General features: G+C 37.3%; 5 protein-coding genes and 1 long non-coding RNA gene across 9 annotated transcripts; 5 read left to right on the top strand and 1 right to left on the bottom strand.

Moving 5' to 3' along the window:
* Positions 1-4,149: 4,149 nt before the first annotated feature.
* Positions 4,150-6,099, top strand: LOC103439603 (hexose carrier protein HEX6). The gene is made up of 2 exons (XM_017333404.3): positions 4,150-4,880; positions 4,988-6,099. Exons 1-2 carry the CDS (start codon positions 4,428-4,430, stop codon positions 5,027-5,029), a joined length of 495 nt encoding a protein of 164 aa, XP_017188893.3. The 5' UTR covers positions 4,150-4,427; the 3' UTR covers positions 5,030-6,099.
* LOC139197829 (hexose carrier protein HEX6-like) lies at positions 5,255-6,061 on the top strand. The gene has a single exon (XM_070825816.1). The coding sequence runs from the start codon at positions 5,255-5,257 to the stop codon at positions 6,059-6,061; it is 807 nt and encodes a 268-aa protein (XP_070681917.1).
* A 1,239-nt stretch (positions 6,100-7,338) lies between the features above and the next one.
* LOC103439604 (uncharacterized Rho GTPase-activating protein At5g61530) lies at positions 7,339-11,459 on the top strand. Its single transcript, XM_008378168.4, has 10 exons — positions 7,339-7,515; positions 8,174-8,287; positions 8,378-8,640; positions 8,974-9,036; positions 9,127-9,145; positions 9,780-9,878; positions 9,991-10,068; positions 10,166-10,410; positions 10,527-10,689; positions 10,825-11,459. The coding sequence occupies exons 2-10, from the start codon at positions 8,227-8,229 to the stop codon at positions 10,962-10,964; spliced, it is 1,131 nt and encodes a 376-aa protein (XP_008376390.1). The 5' UTR covers positions 7,339-7,515; positions 8,174-8,226; the 3' UTR covers positions 10,965-11,459.
* Positions 11,460-12,573: 1,114 nt separating this feature from the next.
* Positions 12,574-15,748, top strand: LOC103439607 (probable isoaspartyl peptidase/L-asparaginase 3). 2 transcript variants are annotated; one of them, XM_008378171.4, is made up of 7 exons: positions 12,574-12,729; positions 12,947-13,118; positions 13,700-13,764; positions 13,881-14,264; positions 14,426-14,484; positions 14,613-14,717; positions 15,272-15,748. In XM_008378171.4, the coding sequence occupies exons 1-7, from the start codon at positions 12,667-12,669 to the stop codon at positions 15,489-15,491; spliced, it is 1,068 nt and encodes a 355-aa protein (XP_008376393.1). In that variant the 5' UTR covers positions 12,574-12,666; the 3' UTR covers positions 15,492-15,748. The 2 variants fall into 2 exon arrangements, with proteins under 2 accessions (XP_008376393.1, XP_008376394.1); XM_008378172.4 differs by having other exon boundaries at positions 12,618-12,729; positions 13,870-14,264.
* A 433-nt stretch (positions 15,749-16,181) lies between these two features.
* On the top strand, positions 16,182-18,112 carry LOC103440076 (ceramide kinase-like). 3 transcript variants are annotated; one of them, XR_011583151.1, is made up of 7 exons: positions 16,182-16,802; positions 16,879-17,052; positions 17,185-17,277; positions 17,397-17,489; positions 17,570-17,633; positions 17,743-17,822; positions 17,979-18,112. XR_011583151.1 is itself a non-coding variant. In XM_029106066.2 (6 exons), exons 1-5 carry the CDS (start codon positions 16,572-16,574, stop codon positions 17,597-17,599), a joined length of 621 nt encoding a protein of 206 aa, XP_028961899.1. In that variant the 5' UTR covers positions 16,182-16,571; the 3' UTR covers positions 17,600-17,633; positions 17,743-17,838. The 3 variants fall into 3 exon arrangements, 2 of the variants coding, with proteins under 2 accessions (XP_028961899.1, XP_070681552.1); XM_029106066.2 differs by lacking the exon at positions 17,979-18,112 and having other exon boundaries at positions 17,743-17,838; XM_070825451.1 differs by lacking the exons at positions 17,570-17,633; positions 17,743-17,822; positions 17,979-18,112 and having other exon boundaries at positions 17,397-17,538.
* Positions 18,113-22,451: 4,339 nt separating this feature from the next.
* Positions 22,452-23,408, bottom strand: LOC139197367 (uncharacterized). Its single transcript, XR_011582727.1, has 2 exons — positions 23,039-23,408; positions 22,452-22,923 (listed from the first exon to the last, which is right to left on the bottom strand). It is a non-coding gene; the product is annotated as an uncharacterized lncRNA (long non-coding RNA).
* Between the last annotated feature and the right edge of the window lie 3,891 nt (positions 23,409-27,299).

The following is a 27,299-nucleotide window of genomic DNA, read 5'->3' as shown; positions in this document are numbered from 1 at the left end:
TTTGCTACCCAAAGGTTTAGTGGGAGGGGAGGCTACCCTATCCCAGGGCCAAAGCAAACCATAAGTCTCTTTGAGGACGTACAAAGAGGGTCTTAGTTTTTTTTTTAATTTTTACATATCGCTCACCAGTAATCTTAGCTTTTTTTTTTTTTTTTTTCTATAGATTGCTTACCAAAAGGAGGTCTTGGCCCTTTTTTTAGTTTTTACATGGTTGCCTAAATTTGACACATACTAATGGACAATATTTTGAAATTTTGTATCTTCTATTGACAGCAAAAACATAACTATGGAAATTAATTATAGACTAAACTACATGTTTTTCAACATTGTCTCTTGACAATGTTAACCAGAGTTGATTTTGTTAAAGTACTGCAGGCCAATATTCCACAATCTGGTCTTTTATACTCAGCATTACCTCATATCTGTGATTGGAATTTCCATGTGCTCTAATCTTTCCCTTAAAAAAAATTTCTACTTAATTCATCATCATCCACAATATCAGGCACAAACTAGGGATTTAAAGATAATGACACACCCTAACCCGAATTTTTTAGGTGGATACTTGAAATGACCCAAATACTCAAGTAAACATCTGACGGTGACGAAGCCATAATTGACGGTGAGGTGTATAAGAATAGTTATGTAGGAAGTTTTTTCTCTGTGTACAAACATTCCTTACTTTATGCTGCAGTAGTACTTTTACTCAAACACTATATATGCTATGCATTAAGGATTCAACTCTGCTCACATACGCCACTGCCCCATCCCAACATAAAAATATAAAAACATGATTTTCATTCATGAAAAACTTTCAAGGGTGGATTTTCATAACATAAACCCAGAAACATGGCTTGAGCATGTCCGGTGGTAGTTCGATTTATTGACTTTACTAAGCAAATATTCTTCAAACAAATTACTCTTTTTCCACAGTCCAAACTGAAGCTCGAGCTCCAAATGTTATATACAATCAAGTTGCAGTTTGTTCTTGACAAATTTGCATGGCTTATTATTTTGGTAATTATATATACCAATAGATGTATTAGGGCTTGTCAGCATGCTGTAAAATAATCAACTCGAAAAGAAACAGTCGGTGGAGAAAGGGCCCTCTTTGATCTTTGGATTTTATCACATTTTTCTAATTTTATGTTACATCATGCATGCACAGAACGTTCCCATGGATTCAGCCGTTGATGGCGGTTATTGGTCGTTACATCAATCCATGCATGGAGACTCTTCCAATCTTCTAAGATGCCTTTTTCACAACAAAGATTTTAAAAATTAAATATTTCAACGTCAACATTAGGATTTGACAATTTCTTGCATGACTTATTAATCAGAATAAAACAACATGAAAATGATGAGTTTCAAGTCAATATGTTGAAGAGGCCAAATTGTTATCGAGTTACTGTTAACACTTGATTAACATGTTGCTGTAATTTATTGCATGACCTATTAAGACGACACAACTCATTAACGAGTTGACTCGATATCAGGTCATTTATTAAGAACATGTAAAAGTAAGAAGTTTGATGCAACACGATCCATTAAGATAACATATATAATTTAAAAACGATACGAACGCGACAAATACGACCCACTTGTCACGTTATATACTAATCGGAGATTACGGACCACGTACGTTTCATACAGGTGGACATCATTAAATTCAATTATAATTAATAAGATTAGGGATGCGATAATTTTGTAATCATGCCCACGCCCTAGTGAATATGTTAATGCATGGAAGCTTTCCAATAATCCAACTGAGAAAGAAATCTCACCCACCGAATCTAATAATTTTGGGTGTTATGTAGATTGCTATGGAGATAGACAATCCTACTTTACATTATCTTGCCCCTGCTAAAACTTTTGGAAAAAACAGAAGGTGAACAAAATAAGAGCAGAGTGGCAGGAGATTTATTTAGTGTTTGATTTATAGGATTTCGTATTTATAATAGGAACTGTTTTTATGATAAATCACTTGGTAAATATTATTTCTACAAAACATCAATTAAAATTAAAATCATTTAGTCAGTTAAGGGTAACAATCAGATAGACAGTTCATAATGCTTTTACTGAATCCGTCTATTTGTTTTTGTATAGTTTTGATGACCAAGTGATCTTATATTTTATTTATTTTCATATAAATAATCTTTGTAGAATGATTTTTAACATTAACAATTCTGATCATCTCGAAGTTTCGTGAATTAGGCACAAAATATTTTGAGGAGGAATTCCCAAAAGCAAAGGAAGTTAGGAAAAGACTAATCAAGGTAGGTGGGGCCAATGAAGCTTTTGTTTTTGTTAAAGAAGACCCAAATTAAATATCATTAGTGTTTGAACTTTTTTATTTCTGCCCTACCTTTTGTTTTTCTTGCAATAACTTTTGAATTTTACACGAGAAAATACTTGGCTCCTTAATTTTTTTATCAGACAAATTGCTGTTTGATTTGACTCATAAACTTATGTTTTTTATGAAAATTATTATTAATACTTTAAAATTCTAATTTTGAACTCTAAACATTCTACATTTAAAAAGAAGGTAATTTTTCATGAAGTGTTATTTACAAATAAAAAGAAATGAGTCCGTTACATGCAAAGAAGCAAACGATGTCATTTTCTACGTGATTGTTTGTTGTTACTGTTTTTGCTGTTGAGAAATGCTAAGGAGACTCTCAAAAATGAGACTCTCTATATATTTTCTATCATCTCATATTTTTTGGTACAATATTTCGTAATATTGGCACAATAATTGACCTTAAACTGTAAGATGACAGAAAAACTATGGATTCCCACTTTGCATTTTGCATCTCTCTTTTCTGTTTGATTGTGGTTCCTATTCTGTTTTATATTTTCTTCTCTTTGGGCCGTTTAGGCTTGCTTATGGATTTGGACTTTATTTGGCAGTGTTTTGGTTCTGCATTTTATAGGCTTTTTAGCCCATATTGGCCCACTACTTGCTAGTTGCTATTGGGGTGTTTGGGTTTGTTTCCACAGTTTTGCACCTTGTTCATGTTAATCCACAAATTGATATCCACCTGCGCAGGAGAGACCACGACGGTCGAGCTAGCACCCAGGTTGTGGTGCTATCCTGCTGCCATGGGAGGCATTATCTTTTGGCTACGATGTCGGAATTTCAGGCGAGTCATCACAATATTCATATATTTGAGATCACCGTGTTGTACTACTAATGAACTCATCATCCCACATATAACACGTGAATTAATAACACTATGTAAATAATCATTAGACTTGAAATATTTAGCCAAATGTTGTCGACAAAATTTATTAGCTAATGCAAGTACTAATCCTGATTAATTCGTGAAGGTGGAGTGAATTCAAAGATGAAAGAAGACACCAAAACAAGCAACTACTGCAAATTTGATGGCCAACTTTTTTAGCCGGCTTTGAAGCCTCCTTCTTTGCCTCTGCACTCACCGGAGCTTGCGGCCGCAAGACTTGGATCCTCATGGCTGGTATACATTTCCTTGCCGGTTCCGCCCTGGGCGGTGCAGCTGCTAATGTCTGCATGCTAAGAATCGGTCGCATCTTGCTTGGTTATGGGGTTGGCTTTGCAAACCAGGTGGCTACCATTCTCTGCACCCTATTTTGTTTTATGGTTACATATTACGTAACACAGGTTTTAGGGTAATGTTCTTCTATTGGCATGGCACGTTATTTTGTGCATGTAAACGGCATTCTACCTAATCATAATTCTAAATTCACATGATGACAATATAACATTTTATTTGAATTTTGATTTTCGTTGTTTGTCAACTCAAACTCCTCTTCTGAAACTAGTAGTTTCTTCAACTTAACAGAGATTTTCCACATATGACCAAAATGATTGATGGTGGACAATCTCAGAAACCACTTATATCGATTTTAAATTTCAAGGATCAAAATGAAAAGTCATGCCATGCCAATTTCATAGACCATTTTAACTAAAACTGTAAAAATATAAAAGGTTTTACTCCAATAATTGTGCTTATGGGACCAAATGCTTATTTTTTGAGTACATTTTTCTAACTTTTCAGCCTTATCTAAAGAAGTAGTACTCTCTTAACTTTCTTCTGAGTTCAGACAAATGCTTATGGTCCTGCCTGAATTTGTAAAATAATATGTAGTGATTGCAACCACTGCCTACATATTCCACACAAGTCCAAAACCATTTCTTGAATATCCCATAAATTATCCAATGCATATTTCAATGCTGATCTCATTCTCAGTATACCAGTCAAGTAAGACTGCTCTTGCACAAGTGGTTAGGCCACAAATTCGGTCTCCGTAAATTGTAGTAGTTTAGAATATCGCATCGTCGGAAAAGAGAGTAAAATCTGCTCTCTTTAACATCCATTCGTTTTGTACAAATTTAAACTTTGTACTCTTATCTTCCTATCTTTTTGTGAGTGAGGTTGGAAGAAGCAATGGCAGTTGGGTTAGCAATAGCAGGCGAAGCCGGCCAATACAACGGCAGGATGACGCCCTTCGTCATCCTATCTTGCATGATGGCAGCCACAGGAGGTGTTATTTTCGGCTACGACATTGGAATTTCAGGCGGCGTGACATCAATGGAGCCGTTTCTGAAAAAGTTCTTCCCTGAGGTAAACACGAAGATGAAATCGGACACCAAAATCAGCAACTACTGTAAATTCGACAGCGAATTGTTGACCTCCTTCACATCCTCACTCTACATAGCTGGTCTTGTAGCTTCCCTTTTTGCCAGTTTGGTCACGAGAGCCTACGGCCGCAAGCCTTCAATCCTTGCCGGTGGAGCTGCGTTCCTTGCCGGCTCAGCTCTAAACGGTGCAGCTATGAACATCTACATGCTCATCCTCGGCCGTGTGTTGCTTGGAGTTGGTGTTGGTTTTGGAAATCAGGTAGTAAATTTTGTCCCTAACATTAATCATCTAAGCATATACCCTTTTCGATTTTTTTTCATTTTCCGTGTTACTTGTTGCGTAATCTATGTGTTTGTGTTGTGCAGGCTGTTCCTTTGTACCTTTCGGAAATGGCACCACCAAAATAAAGAGGAGCAATTAACAATGGCTTCCAATTTAGCGTCGGCATTGGCGCATTATCAGCTAACCTCATCAACTACGGCACTGAGAAGATCAAAGGCGGTTGGGGGTGGCGAATCTCCCTAGCCTTGGCCGCAGTCCCTGCCTCAGTGCTAACACTCGGCGCATTTTTCCTTCCGGAAACACCCAACAGCCTAATCCAGCGCAGCGCGGACCACCAAACAGCCAAGCTAATGCTGCAACGTATCAGAGGGGTCGATGATGTCCAAGTGGAACTCGATGATCTGATCAAAGCAAACAACATATCGAAAAACATGAAACACCCTTTCAAGAAAATCCTGGAGAGAAAGTATAGGCCTCAGCTTGTGATGGCAATAGCCATACCATTTTTTCAGCAAGTGACAGGGATCAATGTCATAGCCTTTTATGCCCCAATACTTTTTCGAACAATTGGGTTGGGAGAAAGCGCTTCGCTCTTGTCCTCCGTCATGACTGGCGTGGTTGGTACAATCTCAACGTTCATATCCATGCTTATCGTAGACAAATTCGGGCGAAGAGCATTGTTTTTAGCTGGGGGGATTCAAATGTTGGTGTCACAAATTATGGTGGGAGGTGTAATGGTAGCTCAGCTTGGTGATCACGGCGGAGTGAGCAAAGGGTATGCCTATTTGGTGCTGGTTTTGATATGCATTTACGTAGCAGGATTCGGGTGGTCGTGGGGGCCTCTCGGATGGTTGGTTCCGAGTGAGATTTTCCCATTGGAAATTCGATCGGCGGGACAAAGTATCAATGTGGTGGTGAACTTTTTGTTCACTTTCATTGTTGCTCAAACTTTTCTAGCCATGCTCTGCCACTTCAAGGCCGGGATTTTCTTCTTTTTCGGGGGTTGGGGGGTGGTGATGACGGTGTTTGTGTACTTGTTTTTGCCGGAGACGAAGAATGTGCCGATTGAGAAGATGGAGATAGTGTGGCAGGAGCATTGGTTTTGGAGGAGGGTTGTGGGGGATTTTAGCAAGGACACCAAGATGGAAGCTCCTTGATGTACTTATAATGATAAATGATTATTTTTTCTAATACATATTTATGTTTTTTTTTTGTTTTTTATAAGTTTAAAAAATCTAAAGTTTGTTACTTAAGTCGGCCAATTTAGTGATTCGACCCAACATGACAAAAATCTTAATGGGTCAGGGCTACATATTGAATTGAGCTTAATGCTTTATCAAGTGGGTCAGTTAAAACACAATTTGTTTATTAAGTGGAACAGCCTAAACATAGCCCAAGTACACGTAAATCAACTTAAAATTAGTTAGGTCACCCTTTTGACACCTCTAGTAATACGTTATAATTTTTCGATGCTTTAGTGTACACAATAAGAGTTTGTTTTAAAGTGTTTTAAAATAATTGAAAATGCTTTAGAGAAAATATTGTTAGCTTTCAAAACATTTCAAGTGTTTTGGGTTAAATGCACCAGTTATGTATTTCTTGTAGTAAGTACTTTAAGTGCTTCATAAAAAACGTTCTCGTTTAGTTTAAAAGTATTTTCAGACGACATAGATGACGTAGTAGAATTTGTTACGTGTGTCACACCTACATCCAAATATAAAATAATCAATTTTTTTTCTGTTGTTAGAATATTCAATTATGACTTTGATAAATATGCAATTGGCAGACCATATAATAACAGAAAAGATAACAACGTGGGAGTGGGGCCCCCTAACATAGGCATGCCACAGACATTTTGATTTAAAAGTTGAAAATTAAGGATTATGGTGGGGCCACTGAGGAGGTTAATGTAAATCTCAGTCTTAACTTTGAACTTTAAGCCAAAACAAAGTGCCAATCTCAGTCTGCGCACGCAACGGTTATATTAGTTGAAAGAGATTTCTCAATGTAACCGGCATACGAGGTAGTACACCACGTGTTATTATATAAATGGTAGGATATGTGTGTTGAAACATTAATAACTTAAAAAATAAAATTATCTACCACTTATATAAAAACAAGTGGTGTACCATCCATGTTCCCGTTACAATAAAAAATTTCTCTAGTTGAATGAGAGATTTTTCAATGTAACCGTCACACGAGATGGTACACCACGTGTCCTATATAAGTGGTGGGTTATGTGTGTTAAAAGGTTAATAACTTAAAAATTAAAACTTTTCATCACTGCATAAAAATACGTGATGTATCATCCGTGTTTCCGTTATAATAAAAAAATTTCTCAGTTGAAATACCTAGTCCGCGTATTCACAAATTAGCGCCTACGTGGCGTCATATCATTCGCCCGTCAACCCTACTGGGCCCCACCGATGGCAGACGGGTGTCGCATTTTGGATTCCCAAATTGGACGACTTTCTCTCTCCTACGTCTCTCTCTCTCTCTCTCTCTCTCTCACTCTCTCTGTAAAAAGAAGGGATTTTTCTATTTTTCAATTTTGTTTTTCGCGTTTCAGCTTCTTCGCTTCCAGCTTCCGTGATCAGCAAGCCCCAAAGAGGTAATATCTTCTTGAATTTCACTAATTAAAATTAGGGTTTTTGTTTTTTTTTTAAATTATTCGAAACTAATTTGCATTCAACTGTTGCTGTATTGGTACTATTTTTCTTTTCAATTTGTAATTCAAAATTTGATCAAGTTGCGATTGATATTGATTTGGCCAACTGGGTTTGAGAATTGGATAAAATTTGATGAAAAAGTAATAATCTTTAGACAGATTACAACAACAAAGCCTTATTCTACTAAGTGGGGTCGACGGTATGAATCGTAGAACGCTCTTGCGCTTGGTTTAGACTGATTACAACGATAGATAACTGATTATTGGAGCTGATTGGCTTAGTTGGGATTATAATTTTTTAATCCTAAGTTGAAATTGTTTTGTATTTGAGAATGATGGGGGGAGGGGATTTGACCTTCTTTCATTTTCTCACCAACCAAACAGTGGACATAGAAAGATTTATTGTTTAAGTTGATTTATTGGATTGGAGAAGGGAAACTTTGATGATTTATTGTTTAAGTTGAATTTCGAATTTGTGTTGGTAAATGAATTCAAGAGGCTGCTACCTGTGAAATAAAAGCCGGTTTCTTTCTTATATGTATACCTTAGTTTTTCTTAACGAAAGAGCAAAGCCGTAGTGATCTTGTTCCCTTCAAAACAGGCTAAACTGGTCTTTGCCTTTATAATTTGACTCTGGTCTCCGCAACTGCTACAATGCCTTCCGACATCTCACCCCGGTGGAAAGAAAAGACTACCGAGTTCTTTTCTTCCTCAGGTACCTTTTGACTGCACCGTTTTTTCTTGTTTAATCCTTTCATGAGAAAAACATTTGTGTTTGACTCTAGCCAACTGTGTTTTAATGCAGGGGTGAAGATTAAAGAAGCTGGACATTCGGCTGGAACATTTGTTGAAGAGGTCACTAAAGATGCAAAAGTGAATGTTGCTGATGTGGCAGAACGAGTTGGGTCAATGTTCAAAAGTCGATGGGCGCTTCTTCAGCAACCAGCTACAAGACATGCTGTTCAGGAACGTCTTATAGTTGCTGCTGCGACAACTGGTACATTTTTTAGGAAGGGCTTATCAGAGACAAAGGAAAAGGTTTCTGTTGGGAAGATAAAAGTTGAAGAGGTAGACTTTCTAGAACTGTGTCTGGGATATATTAGTAGTCACTTTCTTCAAATACTTCATTTTATCACTGCTAAGGGTGTTTTGTAAACACGCCTAGTGATGCAGCTCAAGTACGGAAACTAAATACGAGAGTCTAAAAGGATGAAAATAAAAGTAAAATCTTGCTGGAAATACACAAGGGGAACTTGAAAATAACTTAAGAGTGAAAATGTTATACATTTTTCTGTTTCTTTAACCCTGATGGTGAATGCCATTGACAATCTAAGCATGTGAGCATGACTTTTAAGTTGGGACCGTAACCGACACATTTGAGATGGTGTGTTTTTCTTTCAGGTGGCAAAGAAGACTGCCCAAAAGAGCAAAACTATTTTGAGTGACATTGAAAGATGGCAGAAGGTATCTATAAAACAGTTGTTACCTTTCTTTTCTTCTTTGTTATACATATTTTTAAAAGTCTTATCTTGTTTTTTTTTTTTCAATTTTCAGGGTGTTGCAAGCACTGATGGTAATTTTCTTGAATCCCAACATTATTAATTGTAATATATTCGGAAAAAAAAAATTCTTTGAGATTTACAGTGTTAAACTTGATGGAACTGAGATACTGTACTACAGTTGGTTTCAAGGGCTTTAGTGGGGATTGTTGATTTTGTGGCTTGTTTGGCTGTCCGGCTACTTCTTCTTCAATGACCTATGTCTGGTTTTTCTCTGGAATCAACAAACAAGGAAATATACAATATTAATTGTAGGATGTGAGATAGTGGGAAGCAGTTAATACTGGTAGTCGATATTTCAAAAAAAAAAAAAAATGCTCGTGGTCAAAGTTGGGATTGAGGAAACCTTGGAAGCTTTGTTTCTTTGACTTCTGATTATATTACACATGATCTTCTGTCACACGGGGTTCCCCCTAAAATTTATTTGTATTTGTAGCTGTAAGGTGAAATATGTAGTGGAGAATTTATAGAAAAGGACTCAGGTTTTTATTAGTTGGCATTCTTTGTAAAATGGTGAAATTCTGAATCATCTACATCTCCCTAATTTGGTGGTTTGTGTGTCAAGATTAAACTGTATCAGGATAGTGGTTGCTTTTAATCTTGGGTTAAATGGTGAACTGTGATAGTTACTTGAATTTTTAATTTCAGTTTTTGGAGTTCCGATTGAAGTTACTGTGCAACGGCAACAATCTAGTAGGCCCATTCCTCAAATTTTGGTCAGATGTGCAGATTATCTCATATCATCAGGTACTCTATAGTCTATACTTCTCTAATTTGTACACTTCTGGTGCATGTATGATAACTTACACATATAGTACTTTGATATGATTAACTTGTTCGTGATTGTTTTGACTTCTAGGACTAAATACACCATATCTGTTTAAAGACGAGGGAGATAAAAAAGTCATTCAACAACTGGTTTCACTGTACAACCAAGGTATCTGAAGTGTGTATGTTTTCTTTTTATTTATTTCTTTGGAACATAGTTTTCTTAGTTCTATTTGAACGACACTAATCTGGTGTTGTAATATCAGATTCAAATGCATCATTACCAGAGGGTGTAAGTCCAATTGACGTAGCGGCTTTAGTCAAATGTTACCTAGCTACCCTTCCTGAGCCACTGACCACATTTGAGCTTTATAATGAGATCATAGGTGCTCGTTCCAGCATACGTGAGATGAGAAACATGCTCAGGAGGCTTCCTACAGTCAACTACACAACCCTAGAATTTGTCACTGCATTACTGCTCCGCATTAGCCAGAAGTCAGTTCTTAACAAGGTAGGAAGCATCCCCTTCTCTCTCTCTCTCTCTCTCTCTCTCTGTTGTATGCATGGTGGGTTGTTCATAGCAGAATCTTCGATAATCTTGTTTAAATAGTTGTTAACTGTACACAGATGAACATCCAAAGTCTTGCAATGGAGATGGCCCCTGTTATAATTTGGCAGAAGGGTAGGACACCAGACCTATACAGGAAATATTGGAATCAACCGTCAAAAGGTCCTTCCAGGAAGAACTTGGATCCAGAGCCTACTTATTCTGCGTGGGACATGCTTTCTGGTGAGGGGTTCTCCCTTACCAACCTATTTCTATTTTATAGAAATTATACGAACTAAACAGGTGTTATATTGTTGGTTTTTCGAAAGAAGTTATTCATTTCTTTTCCGTGTTACTTTTCTTTTATTGTGGATTCAGATGAAGGCGATGCTGTAGATGATTCAATCCCCTTGGATGATGGTGTGCCCATGGACCTCGGCGCTATTGAGGTCGTCCAGTGCCTCATGGAACATCACAATGCAATTTTCACAGATGCTAATGAAACAATCTGGAGATGATACGAATTCCTTGGGCAGTCCAACTCCAACTGACGATGTTTCGAGACTGAGATCTGGCTGAGACGATGATTACAAGTACAAGAAGTTATGACCCTTGCCAGTCCTAAGAAGGTTCAAACCTTTTTCCAAGTTGGAGCATGGTAGACCATGGACTTGCAAGGGGAGATGAAGCTACTGTCTCATTACATACACTTGCTAGTATGAGTGCTTGGTTTGCAGCAGTGAAAAAGCTTGGATTTAATACCGAATTGGACCGTTATGATTGGTTTTGGCATTGTTTTCTTAGTTTGGTTTGAGTTACTGCTTCACCATGATTGTGTAAATTTCTTAATAAGATCAGTTAGCACTGAGTTTATGGTGGACTCAGGTTGCAGTACAGACTAGGTCTATGTTGGATTAGCGTATTGTATAAAGAATCGATTTTCATGATGTTCAACAATTAAACAGAATGTTTATTAAAGAAGTTAAAATCTTCGGTTCTAGTGTATCAAACAATCAGTTGTTTCCAGAATTCATACCAAATAACAGTTGCACAAGACTCCCAGGAATTCATAACTCCGACGAGCTTGTAAGAGTTCGAGATAATCAAGCATCTCGGGTGGGAAATCATCGAAGAAAATGCGAGGAGTCGAAGGGTCTTTAAGCCATCGCACGCTCACCAACTTGATCCGCCTCAGGAACCATATGTCCGAACAGGCCTGGAAAAACTGGTATGATCTCGCTTTCCTTTGCCACTCAAGTGTACGGCATCCGCCGTGCTTAGGCCCCTCTCCTACATTGAGCATTCTCCCCCAGTCCAAGAGGTGGGAGATTTCCTGCCCGAGCACGTCCAGCAAGTTCGGAACGATAGTGGTCCTGGTCAATTTCCTGAACAAGCATGCACTAGAAGTTTACAAATTTCACTCTTATAAATAGAAAAAAGTGAGAGAGAAAGAGAGGTAACATTTGCTAGAGTGGAATATGTGCAATGTATCACAATATTTATTTTTGTAACTGTATCTCATAAATGATGCAGGTAAAGAGAGGGAAGAGATATTAGTATTATTACTTTTACTCTTCTATCTTTTGTCTGTAATAAGGTTACAAACCTACCTCTATATATACGCGTTTCAACACAACGTTACTAGTACTTTTCATACCAAATCTAATTTGGATTGTTTTCTTATATAATTACATATGTGGCATTCACACTAAAATTTCACAACACACTCGACTAATTTCCCTTACAATTTTTTGCACAATATGAAACGCAACCAATCGGTATTTGGAATGCATATTTGCACATGGAGAGATTTTTCAGGGTGATCAGTACACGAAATGGTACATCACGTGTCACTATACAAATGGTGTGATATGTGTGTTAAAAAGTTAATAACTTAAAAAATAAAGTTTCTCATCACTTCTATAAAACACGTGGTGAACCATCCGTATTCCTGTCACAATGAAAAATTTCTTTGCAGAAGAGTACATGAACACTCTTAAAAGAACTACTATGCCCTATATGTAGGGAGTTTTAACCAAAAGTTCGTGGTACTGTTTATTTTAACGAAAAATCACATTTTTACACTAAAAAGTGAAACGTGATACTATCCACTTTACCCAGTCACAGTGACCAAATGTGCATTTGAACTAAAACACCTGTTAGTCAAACTCGTGCCCAGCAGCTCCAAAGATACCAGAGCAGCAATCATTGCCCCTTTCCATGGCTGCCAACCGTCTGAGCTCTCTACCAATCTTGATCCTTACAGTTTTGCTGCTTTCCTTGGTAATTTAGTATACACGAGATCATAAATTTTAGTTATATTTTCACTCTTTAATCTCCTCCAATTGGTTCCTGAAATTTGTATCTTTTTCATGTAATTCAAATTTCCCCTGCATTTTCTGAGGAATCAAACAGTTGGGTACTTTGGTTCTTTCATTACATGCATGACTGGGTGGTATTATTTTGATTAAAGATCGTATTTTTATTGATGGGTTATCAGGTCATAGGCCACGAAGCTTCGGATTCAGGGCAGTACCCTGTGGTGGTGAGCACATGGCCGTTCGTAGAGGCTGTCAGAGCAGCATGGAGGGCTGTGGATAATGGGTTCTCCGCCGTGGATGCCGTCGTTGAGGGTTGCTCGGCTTGCGAGGAGCTCAGATGTGATGGTACAGGTAGTTTTTGGATTCTTGGATTTAGTTGATTTTATCTTCATGTAAGAAAAAATGTTATTAGGAATTGATGTTTGCGTTATCTGTATGAATTTTGGGTAGTCAGTGTTTGTATGCATTGGAATCACACATTGGGGAGGGAGGAAGACAATTTTTTGAGTCGAAATTCCGCGGTATAGAAGATTAAGATGGCAAATAAATTGTTGCTTCTCGGCCCGAAATTCATGTTATGAACTAATTAATGAATCAGCAACCATGGTTTAATTGTTAGGATCTTAGTTCTTGGGTGTGCTTGGAAAACCAGTAGAAATAGCTTCTTACCGGTGGCAGTCGTATTATGTAGCATACGTCAATATCACTTCTTCTGAGAATGGAAACCTCAAACATGTTAGAATGTATGTATGAATTGAGTTTTCAAATGATGTAATCATAACCGAAAGTAAGTTTTGCTTTCTTTGTATGCTAAAACTTTCTCCTGAATTATGTAATTAATTTTATGATTTCTCATTTGGAATGTTGATTAGAATGTTGATGGGCTTGATAGCTACTATAAGAAAGTATAATATATGATGTTGTTGGGACAGTTGGCCCTGGTGGGAGTCCAGATGAGAACGGAGAAACTACAATCGATGCTCTGGTCATGGATGGGGTAAGTAGTATTCACGCACTCTGTCTGTCTCAATTGTTGCTCTTGCTATTGCAGCATTTTGTATTGCTTGCTTTGATAATGAGTATCTATTATTTGTTTGCTAAGGACATGCGTAGGTGACAATGGAGGTTGGAGCTGTTGCTGCCATGAGGTATGTAAAGGATGGAATCAAAGCTGCCAGGTTAGTGATGCAGTATACCGAACACACTATGCTTGTCGGAGAGCAAGCCTCAGCCTTTGCAATTTCAATGGGTCTTCCAGGACCAACAAACCTTAATTCATCAGAATCCATTGAGAAGTGGACCAAATGGAAAGAAAACGACTGCCAGCCTAATTTTTGGAAAGATGTTGTACCTGCTAATAGTTGTGGCCCTTATCATGCAAAGGACTCTCCAGGCCTTTCTCATGGGCTGTGTTCCAAAACCACTAATATTAACCCAAGATCATCTCCCATTGGTCGTCACAACCACGACACCATATCAATGGCAGTTTTTGATAAAGTAGGTTGACATTCTTAGTAAAGTTTCTTTGAATACTTTGATTTCACCGATTTACCTACATTTTCTTGTCTAGATGGGGAAAATTGATGTTGGTTAACATTCTTAGTAAAGTTTCTGTGAATACTTTGATTTCACCGATTTACCTACGGTTTCTTGTCTAGATGGGGAAAATTGCTGTTGGTACCTCGACAAATGGAGCCACATTTAAGATCCCAGGGAGGTAAGTTATAGTCTTTTTGGTATAGCTCATAGAGAATTTAGAGAATATAGGGTTAGCTTAATCAAATAATGATGAAATGGCAAATTTATCTCCCCAGTCCACTAAAGACATTGCTTTCGTAACTGCAGGGTGGGTGATGGGCCAATTGCTGGATCTTCTGCATATGCTGATGATGAAGTTGGTGCTTGTGGTGCAACCGGAGATGGTGACGTCATGATGCGTTTCCTCCCATGGTAATTGAAAAGACATCTCTTACTCAGTCATTGGTCATCTTTGGTCCTGGTCCTATTTAGGTTCTTTTGTTTTGGAGCAAATAATAAAATTGATGAAGGATGTCAGTTTCAGTCAACAATTACAAGTTTTAGTTTTTGAAATTAGGTTTTGCTCCAATGAAACCATAACTATTATGCTCGACGTTTTCCTTTTGGGTGGTGATGAAATTATGAATTTTTGGCTACTGACTTGCATATTCTTAAAGCCTTAATAATTAAGCAAACCATGCTGTTGGAGGCTTGTTATAAACTGGCACCGTGGCTCGAGTTTTGAACATAATACACCAATCCGATGCTTCATATTTGCAGCTCCGGTTTATTTGGATGTGAAAACTACTTCAATGGATCTTTGTAGGTAGAACCACGCGATATAAAGAATGCGTTGTGGATATGTTGAGCAGGCTTTGTTTTCTGTTTCTGCCTTGTGTATTTAGTCCCCAATTTGCTCCCATACTGAATCTGTTCAACTTCTGTTTAATGTCTCTAACAATCTAGTTTAAATGATTGAATTACAGTTATCAAGTTGTGGAGAGTATGAGATTAGGGATGGAACCTAAACTCGCTGCCAAGGATGCGATATCACGAATCGCGAGAAAATTCCCTGGTTTTGTGGGAGCTGTTTTTGCCATCAATAAGAAGGGCGTGCATGCCGGTGCTTGCCACGGATGGACATTTCAGTACTCAGTGAGAAGCCCGGAGATGGACGATGTGAAGGTTTACACTGTCCTGCCGTGACAAGGCTCCGCTTGTCGGCAACAGTCCTCTTATCGCACCATTTTATTGTCTACGAAATCTGTTACATTAGAGCATGAAAACAACATATGCTGTTGCGTTATGACTTTTGGCCCGTATTTCACATAGCAGGTCCTGAGTTCGATCCCTGATTTTAATGAATCACACAATGCCAAAGGAGGCTGAGATGCCTATGTGAGTATCCCTACATCATTCATGTTCTCTAAATAAAGGAGTTTCACTTTTGAGAAAAAGAAAAATTCGACAATTAATTTGCAAATTTGTTTTACAAGATGGTATTGTGGACCAATTTAATATACGAGAAGAGAACTTTGACCTCGAATATAAAGATAAGCACAATGCACTGATCAACAAACTTAAACCACATTAAATTTTTCTTATCAAGTTATCATTTAATTGTAAATTGTAAATATTATTTTACCAGATTTTATTGGTTTGATTTGGCTTCATAGTTCATACCAATAATGAAAATGGTAAAAGGGTAAAAAGAAAAAAAACTAGAGAAAAGCTATGCCGGATCTCTGACCGCAACGACCCGTTTTCCTGTCGTTTTGGTTCAATAAAAGCGCCAAATTCCACCTCTTGCAACGGATCCGACCAACGGTTTTTTAAAATTCCACCTGAAAGTTCTTCCCTTTTCTCGGCCTTCAACCTCAATATCCATTCGTACAATTCAAACCCCGTTGAATGGAACGAGATGTAGATTGCTGTATTGAGCCAGATGAATCTCTCCCTATCCAGCAAGCACAGTTCGACGGCGGAGCCGTGGCGTCGGCTTTGAGCTGCGGCCTCACCTTGGACCCTACGGCAGAAGTCCTCCTCTCCTTCAACTCAGATGGTTTGTCTTGGAAATCGCTCGAGCCATTCGATAGTGTAATTTGAGTTCTCTCCTGTTCGTTCCCTTTTGTTTTTGTCAGTAAAGTTTCTGTTTTTATCAACTCCAGATTCACATTTGTTTCTTAATTGTGTTACAATTTGTGATAATTTTGATTTGTTGTATGGAATCTGGGATTTCTTCTGCTTATTAGGCTTTAATGGCAACTGGGTTCTTCTAAATTTCTAATGTTAAACGATGAGTTGATGGTACCGTTTAATCATGAAATTTTAAAATTTCTAGTACTGTATAATAAACAGGATGTCTCAACTTGTTTGGGCATCACATTTGCTTCAAAGGTTGCAACTGAGATCCAATTTTCCGATGTGTATACCGTTGAGTTGATCAGCCACAGTTTGATACATGGACCAAAGGTTTCAAATGCTACAAAATGCCTTTCCGGTCGTCATGAATACGAGGTTTGTTCAATTCCCATTCTTGGCCTTTTTTGTTTCACTTCCTCGTATAGTGTTGATTTCGTTTGTGTTTACGTAGGTTCAGATTTACCGCATTACAGTGCACGGTTTCCAGCAGTCAAAGGCTCTGCCTTCTCTTTTGGTCCTGGCTGCATGTACATTTGGTCATAAGGATCTCCAAACATGTCAGATGTGGGTTGAACAGATCAATGCTTCTCTGGCCATAGAACAAGGGCGACCAAAGAATCTATTGGTAAGTTTTGTAGTTTGCCAATCGCTATATCATTGTGCTTGTTTGGGTTTTTGAGTCCTTTTAGGTGGTTGATCAAAATTGACATAAAGTGGTATTATAATTATTTTCCAGAATCTTTTTCTGATTGACTAGGTTTTTGTTCATCCAAGGAGTGGGAAGGGAAACGGCTGCAAAATTTGGGACTCGGTGGCTCCTATATTCTCCCATGCTAAAGTGAAAACAAGGGTAGAATTCTAGCTTGTTCATTTACTCTTGTAAATTGTAATGGGAATCAAGATCACAAGCAAACATATTGAATGTGTTGAGTGATCCTTCATAAATTTTGTTTTCAATTCCCACATCAGGTCATTGTGACCCAAAGGTCAGGGAATGCATATGATATGATGGCATCTGTAGGTAACAAAGAGCTTGCTTCATATGACGGAGTTGTAGTCGTTGTAAGTTATAACTTTCTTAGACTTATTTTAATCTTTGTGACACAATAAGCTTTAAAGGAGCATCTGTCCATATTTTGTAGGTACGGATTTTATGGACATGTCATTACTGAGAGTGAAAAATAAGCTTTAAAGGAGCATCTGTAGGTAACAAACTCTTTCTTAGACTCAATGATATGGGTGATGCTCTGGAAAATCAGATATTTGATTCTCATTTTAAGTTGTCTAAAAAATCCAGATGGTCTATATTTTGTAGGTGCGGATTTTATGGACATGTCATTACTGAGAGTGAAAAACACCGTTGGATGCAGGAAGAAGGGTATTTTTAAAGCACCGGTAATTTGCTAGTTGGATTTCATATTTGCTATGCGAGTCCCAAAACCACGAATTTTGGGTCTTAAATCATTCGCATGGTCTCTGTGTATTTGTTTTCCGATATACTTTCACCGTGTAGATTAACAAGAAATTATCTTGTAAATGTGTATCATTCAGGTCCTATGAGGCAGAAGTAGTGTATGTACAAGTCAAACCAAATAAATCCTAACAAGCAATATGCCGTGTTAACTGCAAGGTCTGTGGCACCACCCCTTGCTCATATCCAGGAGAAACAAAATGGTCCATGTCAAAGAGAAATTTTCTTAGCATTGGTGCCGCAGTAATTTCCAATATAGAATTAATTTAGGGTTTCAAATTGTTGGGATGGGCATATTCGACGCTGCATGAATCATTTGACGGCCAAATGATTTTTATGATACATTCCAAGCAGACCTTGGCATCAATTATCGCGCATATGTCGATACTTTTTCGCTGCTTTATCCATGAAGATCATATTAAAAGTTTCTTATGCATGATTAATTTGCAGGCATCTTACCCAGCTTGCACACAAGGGCGGAAACCCCTTTGATTTCAAGTTCGTTGAACATCAAAACGTACATATGCTTATTCGTCATGTTTTCATCGCTCGTGCTGTCAAATTAATCTCTACCGTCACGTCTTCCGGCAACGAGAGTATGGAATTTGGACGGCGAACTCTTCCAAGCACACAAATTATCAGCACAAGTATTTCGAGGCCTTGTTAGCTTGTTTGCCTCCGGTCCTGAAATTTGATACACTATGCCCTTGATGTACCATAATTATTTATATATATATATATATATATTTATTTATTTATTTATTATTTTTTTTTTTTTGTGTTTTCCATTTTCTAGTTTAGTACCCCGAATATTTTTAAGAAAATAAATCCAACAATTTCATTTCCCAACTTTGATTAGTGATTTTCTTATACGAGCGATATTAGGAAGGGGGAATCTAACGCAAAATTGAATGCTTTTAACGTCGTCCTCGCAAATTATTGCTAAAAAACATCCTACTTCTATCAACTACTACGAGTGTGGCTAAAACACCCGTGATATTGAATGTTCCGAATTTGAAATCACATGATTTATTTATTTAATTTTTTTTTAACAATCGATATTATCTATACTAAGAGGAAGGGGGTAGGCTTAGCCTCACAATGAGTTAGCAATAATGTAGTTCAAATTTGCTTTTGTCGAGAATTGAACCTAAAACCATTCATTTTAATGTTCAAATTTAGCCGTTCATTTTTTGGGTATTCAATATGCTTTGTTGCATTGTAGAAAAATTGCAAATTGTTGAGTTGAGGCATGCGAACAAACCCAATCCCCCTCCAATTTTATAATTGTCACATCGTAACATAGCATTATAATGTGTGTTAATTGTTACAATGATACTCTTACAAAAAAAAAGTAAGGTTGTGTTGATCCAAAAAACTACCAAGCCTACGTGGCGCGCATGCCGATTAATTAGTAAGCTAATTACGTCATTCGGTTGAATGCGGGGCATGCCAACTCATCGGCCGAGTTCGGCCGGTGAGTAAAATATGTTTATGTGGCGTTAGGCGCTACTGACTTCTTGATCTCGTGATTGCGAGGAAGGAAATAAGTTAAATAACGACAACTCAGATTCACTTTTGAGTCTTGTTCCAAACATAAAAACTTAGCTTTGTTGTGCTCCGGAGCATACAATACTATGGCCTTTTAACATTTAGATCTTGAATTTTGTGTTTTTGTAACCAAATATCTAGAGGTTAAAAGAGTTATCCAATATTCCAAACAAATCACATCAAACATAAAAAACGCTTCTAGTTTGTTGAAAATCACTTTTAACCCTTCCAAAAATAAAATTAAAAATTTGCAGCTCGTTGCCCAAGCAGCAGCCATAGCTACAGGTGTATTTTGCACTTTTTGGGTAATGCAAAAGTTAATAGCAGTTCTGAATATGGAAAAGAAAATGAATCCAAGAAAATGAGTTTCGAGAAAATCCAATCTCAAAACCATCAACTAAAAGGTAATCTTGGCTTCTAATAGTACTGTCCAAGATGGCTTTTCTCTGGGAAAGAAGGGTCCAGCAATGTTGAAAGTTTGGGAGCAATGTATGTCGTTCTTGAGTTTAGAGAAGTCCTCGATCCTCTATGTAAACGATCCATACTTGAAAGTATCATATGCTTCCTTTTCCTTACGCTGCACTCTACTAATCACCAACAATTAACAGTTAACAAAATCCCATAAAATAATATACTTTGTGAAAAAGAAAGAAAAACATTTTCGAAAACTACAAAATCTGATAAAAAAATTGAGAAAGTTTACCTTGCAATGACGGTTTTTCGAGTTCATGATGTGAACTATAAGGTCGAAGAAGCTCAAAGAATGAGGTGAATGAAGAAATATAGTTAGTATAGAAGAGAGAGAGGCGTGAGGTAGCAGTAAGAGTGAAAGGGAGGTGTGAGGTGTGAGGGAGAGGGCTTAGTTATATAGGGAGAGTGAGTGAAAAAAAGGTGAGAGATAAGTGAGTGAGTGAGAGAGAGAGGTGTGAGATATCATATGAGATCGTAAGATATTACACAGCGGGTAAGATCATGGATGGAGTGCAATACTCAACCTGCCACACCTTTTGATCTCGTGAAGTGAATCTGATCCTCTCAATCAAAAGAAACTAAGAAGTTGAAAATTTTGAGAAAAATGAACAGATTGGGCTGCATACTTGGGAGCAAGTGCAGGCCTAATTGCATCTACTGTGAGTTGGCGGATGCACATGAAGAATATCAAATGACATAAATTAAAAATAAGTGTATAAATAGCACATCCTAAATATAATAATTGGTAGTGGGTGGTTGGTGGATAGCCCTATTCTTCGAGGAGTTGGTTTTTTTTACTCACTACCTTCCAAAAATCCTCTCCTTTCTTCTTCTTACATCCCTTTTTTTTTCCTGAGTCTATAGCATGCGTGGTGTTATTTTCTTATTAATTTTTAGGTACGTTAAAAGTAGCAAAGAGAAAGATAGATAATGATGGGAAAAAAATTGAATTGAATGAGTTTGTATGTTGGGCTTGTTTATTAATTGGAACCATCATATTGGCAACCCTAGTGCAGTAACCATCTTGAGAAGACAATGCTAGATAATGAGCATCAGGTGTGCCCCACTTGATGTAACGACGCACGAAATGAGATGAACACAAAGAGAACCCAAATGTCATTACTCATCATCATCATCATCGCACGCAAATTTGCAAGCAAATTATGTTTAAATTGCAAGCAAATCGAAGATTTGCAAGCAAACCATCATCATCTTCATCCGAGCTGCATCATATACAAAAGTTCTCAAAGTCGAGTTTGCGGGGAATGTTAGTGCAGATTTCCTTGTTGGTCAGTTCCAAACATTAGCCAAACTTGTACCTAAAAGGGATATCTACGAGTGTTGTCTTGCACCCCATCGTTATTTACTCTCATTCCTAACAAGGCATTGCGTTTGAAAAAATTCCACACATATTGAAGTTCTGCAATTTGCTTGCAAATCATCATCATTCCATGCAAATTTCAAACAATGCATCATCATCATCATCATTCTAATGCTTTTGAATAATTATCCCCTTCATAAGAGTCATCTACTAAGTCGTCCATTTTATTTTTTATATCCTTAATTGCTTTACCAACCCATTTTGGGCGTTTTGCATCATCATCCTCCTCATTGCGTGCAAATTGACAGGAGTAGCATCCCTAGTTTCCTCAACCTCGATCATGTCGGGAACCAGATGTAGTTGTACCTCCACTTGATAAAACTCTTAGTACGACGATTATTTTGCAACTTTTGCAAAGTTGCAAATTCGCATAAGTTTTGCAAAAGTTGCAAATTTGCATAAAGTTGCAAATTTGCATAAAATTGCAAATTTGAAAATTTGCGTAAGTTTTGCAACGTTTGAAAATTTGCATAAAATTGCAAACTTTTGCAAAAGTTTTGCAAATTTGCATGCAATTCATCATCATCAATCCAGTGGCTTTGAATAATTATCTCATTCATAAGAGTCATCTACCAAGTCGTCCATTTTGTTTTTCATTTCCTTAATTGCTTTACCAACTCATTTTGGTAGTTTTGCATCATTGCATGCAATTTGCACGCAATTCATCATCATCATTCCAGTGCCTTTGAATAATTATCTCTTGCATAAAGGTCATCTACTAAGTCGTGTATTTTGTTTTTCATATCCTTAATTGTTTTACTAACCCATTTCAACTTTGCAATTTGCATAAAATTGCAAGTTGCAAAGTAGCATCCTCATTTTGCAAGCTTTTGCAAAGTTGCAAAACTTTTGCAAAAATGCTAGAGTTTAAACTCTAGCATTGCATTTCTCTTCAATTAAATCTTTCACGTGGTACAGACTATAGAGGGAAGAGAAAGAAGATAAAGTGAGGAAACTGGAAGGGTGCAGTGCACGGGAAGACAAATCCCATGTGGGTGGGTCTCTCAGGTATCGTTTGGTACGCAGACGAGACGGGATGGGATGGAATGGAACGGAACAGCACGGAGTCTCCACCCACGTAAAAGATTAATTTTGCAGGGGATGTTCTTGAATCTAATTACCAAAACCACACTAGCTAATCACCCTTAAATAAGCCTATACACTAAGGCCTAATGGCCTAGCTAATGTTCTTTATTCACAAAAACAAACCTATAGATGTAGATACATTTTTAATTTAACCATAAATTTTCACCCACTCATGTAAAAGATTCAACGCTCTTCATAGTCATACGCACAATTTCCATTTTGTTCACTAGTTAAAACCCTAATTAGTCGCATCTTTATACACACATGCAGAACAATTGAAGTTACAAATCTCAAGAGTCATAGGATATGCATGCAGAACAATAACTTCTGTGAAGTAGCTCAATTGTCAGGAGAGATATTGGTTGAATCCAATTAATTCAAAGATATCAATGGATGTCTTCAGCGTAGTCAGTTATTTGAGTTCAGCAATGTTGAAAGTTTGGGAGCAATGTATGTTGTCCTTGAGCTTAGAGAAGTCATCGATCCTCCAAGTAAACGATCCATACTCGAAAGTATCATTTGCTTCATTTTCCTTACTAATCACCAACGATTAACAGTTAACAAAATCCCATAAATAATATACTTTGTGAAAAAAGAAAGAAATACATTTTCAAAAACTACAAAATTTGATCAGAAATTGAGAAAGTTTACCTTACAATGGTGGTTTTCCGATCGGGAAGTGGGAGAGAGCTTTTGGATGAAGAAATGGGGAATGTCATCTCCAAAAATCCAATATTTGGCCCAAGAGGATCCGGAGAAGATCATCTTTATGAGGATCCTGGGGATTCTCAGATCGTGTCTATTCATCGTATATCGGGCGGCTAGTTTTGGTCAGATACATAGTCGGTGGGTCGAGGAACATAGTCCACGAGTAACAGATATGTATTATCAAATGGATGGAGACCATATCTGTGACCCATCGATGTTCTGCGAGCCGTCGACTTTGTTCTGCAAGCCATTCAATTTCTGATTCTGACTCAATCTATGAACTAAAGGGTTCTGGCATAATTTGGTATGATAAGTGATGGAATGAGAGAGTGTATGATGTTTGGTTAAAATGGTGAAAAGGTAATGAAAGAAGAGAAGACTTGAAAGATGGGAAAAAGGAAGGGTATTTGCATCCAATTATATAGGGAGATTCTGTCTAATATACATTGTGATCTTTTAATTGGAAAACGACCTTTGGGTTCATGATGTGAAATATAAGGTCGAAGAAGCTCAAAGAATGAGGTGAACGAAGAAATATAGTTAGTATAGAAGAGAGAGACGTGAGGTAGTAGTAAAAGGGGAAGGGAGGTGTGAGAGGTGTGAGAGGTGTGAGAGGTGTGAGGGAGATGGCTTAGTTATATAAGGAGAGTGAGTGAAAGAGAGGTGAGAGATAAGTGAGTGAGAGAGAGGTGTGATCAGATATCATATGAAATCATAGGATATTACATAACGGGTAAGATCATGGATGTAGTGCAATACTCAACTTGTCAGGCCTCTTGATCTCGTGAAGTGAATCTAATCCTCTCAATCAAAAGAAACAAAGAAGTTAAAAATTTGAGAAAAAGGAACAGAATGTGTAACATCCCACATCAACCAACGGAGAAGGGGTGAAGTGCCTTATATGTACATGCCCACCTCCCTATAGCTTTGAGTTGTTCCGTGAGAGACCCATCCACGTGGGTCTGTCTTCCTTATTCACTTTTGCTTTGAGTTGTTCCTTGACCCACCCACGTGGGACTCTATCTTCCCGTGCCATTGCACCCTTCTAGTTTCCTCACTTTATCTTCTTTCTCTATCCTCTGCAGTTTGCACCATGTGAAAGATTTGATTGAAGAGAAATGCAATGCTAGCCAGAAGGACTTCACCCATGTGAAAGATTTGATGGAAGAGAAATGCAATGCTAGCTAGCTAGGACTCTCCAGCCGAAAGCAACAAGAGAATTCCAGCAAGAAGAGAAGCTTCAAAGAATCTAATACACATTTTGATCTTTAATATACCCTGCAGAGATTAATTTTGCAGAGGGTGTTCTTGAATCTAATTACCAAAACCACACTAGCTAATCACCCTTGAATAAGCCTATACACGGCCTAGCGGCCTAGCTAACGTTCTTTGTTCACAAAAACATACCTATAGATGTAGATACATTTTTAAGTTAACAACATAAATGTTCACCCACTCATGTAAAGATTCAATGCTCTTCATAGTCATACACACAATTTCCATTTTGATCACTAGTTAAAACCCTAATTAGTCGCATCCTTGTACATGCATGCAGAATACTTGAAGTTACAAATCTCATAGTCATGGCCCCATATATGCATGCAGAACAATAATTTCTGTGAAGTAGCTCAACTGCCATGATAGATATTGGTTGAATCCAATTAATTCAAAGATATCAATAAAGGTCTTTTAGCGTAGTCAGTTACCTGTGAACCAGACTTGGTTTGCTTCCAGATGTAAGTTCTACTTTCTGGGCAAAAAGTGAACTGAAGAAGCCATTCTTTTTCCTCTAGTTATTAATCTGACTAATTGCAATGTGGAGAATTAATCAATATTATCCCACTCAATAGTAGAAAAATAACAGAGGCAGGTTTATTAAATGACTTTAGGACGATAAGCTAAAGGTTTTAAGGAGATAACGGAACTGAAAAATCTATCATTTATGATAAAACCAACTTCCTATTATTTTTTGAAATGATTGTAAACAAACAAAAATTTCAGGTTCTCTCGGGTTTATCGAGAAGGATGAGGAAAGGCTGAGCTATAGAGAGAAAATTAAAATTAAATTGCAACTTTTATTTTCCTCAATTGAAATAATTGTGGGATCCAAAATTGCATTTAATAATACAAGCCAACTTACACGTGGGTTCTCTTGATTGAATTACTCTATGTTTTTTCTTTTACCGCGTTATTTAAATTGTTATTTAGTACTATGATTTAGTAGTATTTCTCTTTGCTTCACTTGTAAATGAAACATATTATTTAAATTGTTATTTAATACTATGATCTAGTGATATTTTTCTTCACTCGTAAATTCAATTGTAAATGAAAGGTTTTGAATCTAAATGAATGCATTAAGCCCAAGAGAACAACATCAACTAAAATAGAAAGTATAATCATGCATGTTGTATCAACATGCCCACACCGTCATATAAGGACTTAACATCTTCCCACTAGTATGGTAAATAACCACTTGCTTTAACTTTAGCTGATTACTCACTTCAAATCTCTTTCTTTGACAGTACCAAGTATCTCTTAACCTCTTGAACTCACCCTGACAGGGGTGTGATCCAAACATTCGCTAGGAATAAACCATAAAAAACACAATGGCTTTCTTCCGTTGTGATTTTGAAGTCCAATGGGCTGCTGTGTTCGTCCTCTGCATTGCTGCGCTATTTGAAACCCAGTGGGTTTGTGAGGTTTCTTACTTGGGCTTGGGTCCAATGCCGCTGACCCAAGTCCAACTTTCCTTTCCGGGAGCGAAGGGGATTTGGGTCAATCTAGGGTGCACAGTGCACACCCCTGTTTCTTCCCTTGGAGGAGATTACCAGAATACCCATGTCGTTGACCCGAGTCACACTTTCGCTACTGTGAAAGAAGGGCATTTCGGTTAGTCCGGGGTAGGGATAGGGAACGGTTATGGCGAGCGGGTAACCGCGGTTATTTATCCATAACCGTTTATTCGCATACCTGCATAACCGTTTACCCGTTGGGTAATTGCCTAAACGGTTATACTCATACTCATAACCGTTTATAAACGATTAACCATACCCATAACCGTGTAGCCATTTAACCGTAACAGTTTAGTACCCGTTTACCCATTTATCATTTTTAACCCGTTTATCCTTTCTTTTTACCATTTACTCATTTTTCACCCGTCTACGTGTTTTTTTAACAACTTGAAAATTAAAAAAGAAAAATTTGTCATAATTTTCTTTTTCTAACAATTAAACACCACTATAGGTACATTCATCATACATTTCCACATTTAAAATTTTTAAGTCCTTAAACCATTCCAATAATTGAAGTAATAGTTTACGGACGATATTTTTAACTGTTAACAATGAAGGTAATATAAAATTTGCTAAGTATTATTGGGTTATGAAAAATTTTAAATGACAATATTCTTGGGTTATTTAACTCATAATGTAAAGTATTAACATAATATATATATATAATGGACCATGAAATTTAAAGTGGTTAAGGAAAACTATATTATATTAGCTACATAAATCATGCACTATAGTCAATAGCATTGATCTAAGTTTTGTCCGATAGGGAACATGGTTTGAGTAAATTTTACATATATAAAATAAATGGGTAAACGGTTACCCATTTATAACGCGGTTAATACACATAACCGCCCATTTAAATTTCGTGGGTAAACGGTTATACCCATAACCGTAACCGTGAAATTTAAATGGACGGGTAACCAGGGTTACCCATAACCGATGGGTATTTGTCCATCCCTAGTCCAGGGTAAACTTGGACCGACCCTCCTTACGCTCCTTCAAATTACCAATAGTAGGCCATAAAAGCCCACAAATTTATAACTTTAAGGGAGTTTTAACAAAACACTTCCGGTACTGTTCATTTTTAACGAAAAATCACATTTTTACCTTTAACTGTCACTATTCACTATACCTTTAAAATGGGTTTTTCGTTAAAAAAAAAGTTTTTTTTTTTACTTTTCGTTAATTTTCCTTAAGTTTAATTGCCATCTGGGTGGAGTTGATGTGCCAACTTTAGCTTGACCCTGGTCAACGACCAGCTTGACACCACCAAGTCGACCGAGAAGCCTCGTAATGGTACTTTCCTTTACTCTTATTTCTAAATGTTTTTGTTTGTATAATTTCACAATAATATTGACTTGGCTACGGTTTATGCATGTATTTAGTACATTCACTATTTAAACGTTTATATA

This window comes from Malus domestica, chromosome 07 (assembly GCF_042453785.1).
Source record: "Malus domestica chromosome 07, GDT2T_hap1".
Lineage (NCBI taxonomy): Eukaryota > Viridiplantae > Streptophyta > Magnoliopsida > Rosales > Rosaceae > Malus > Malus domestica.
Note: the sequence above shows the minus strand (reverse complement) of the source record. Positions and strands in the feature narration are given on the sequence as shown.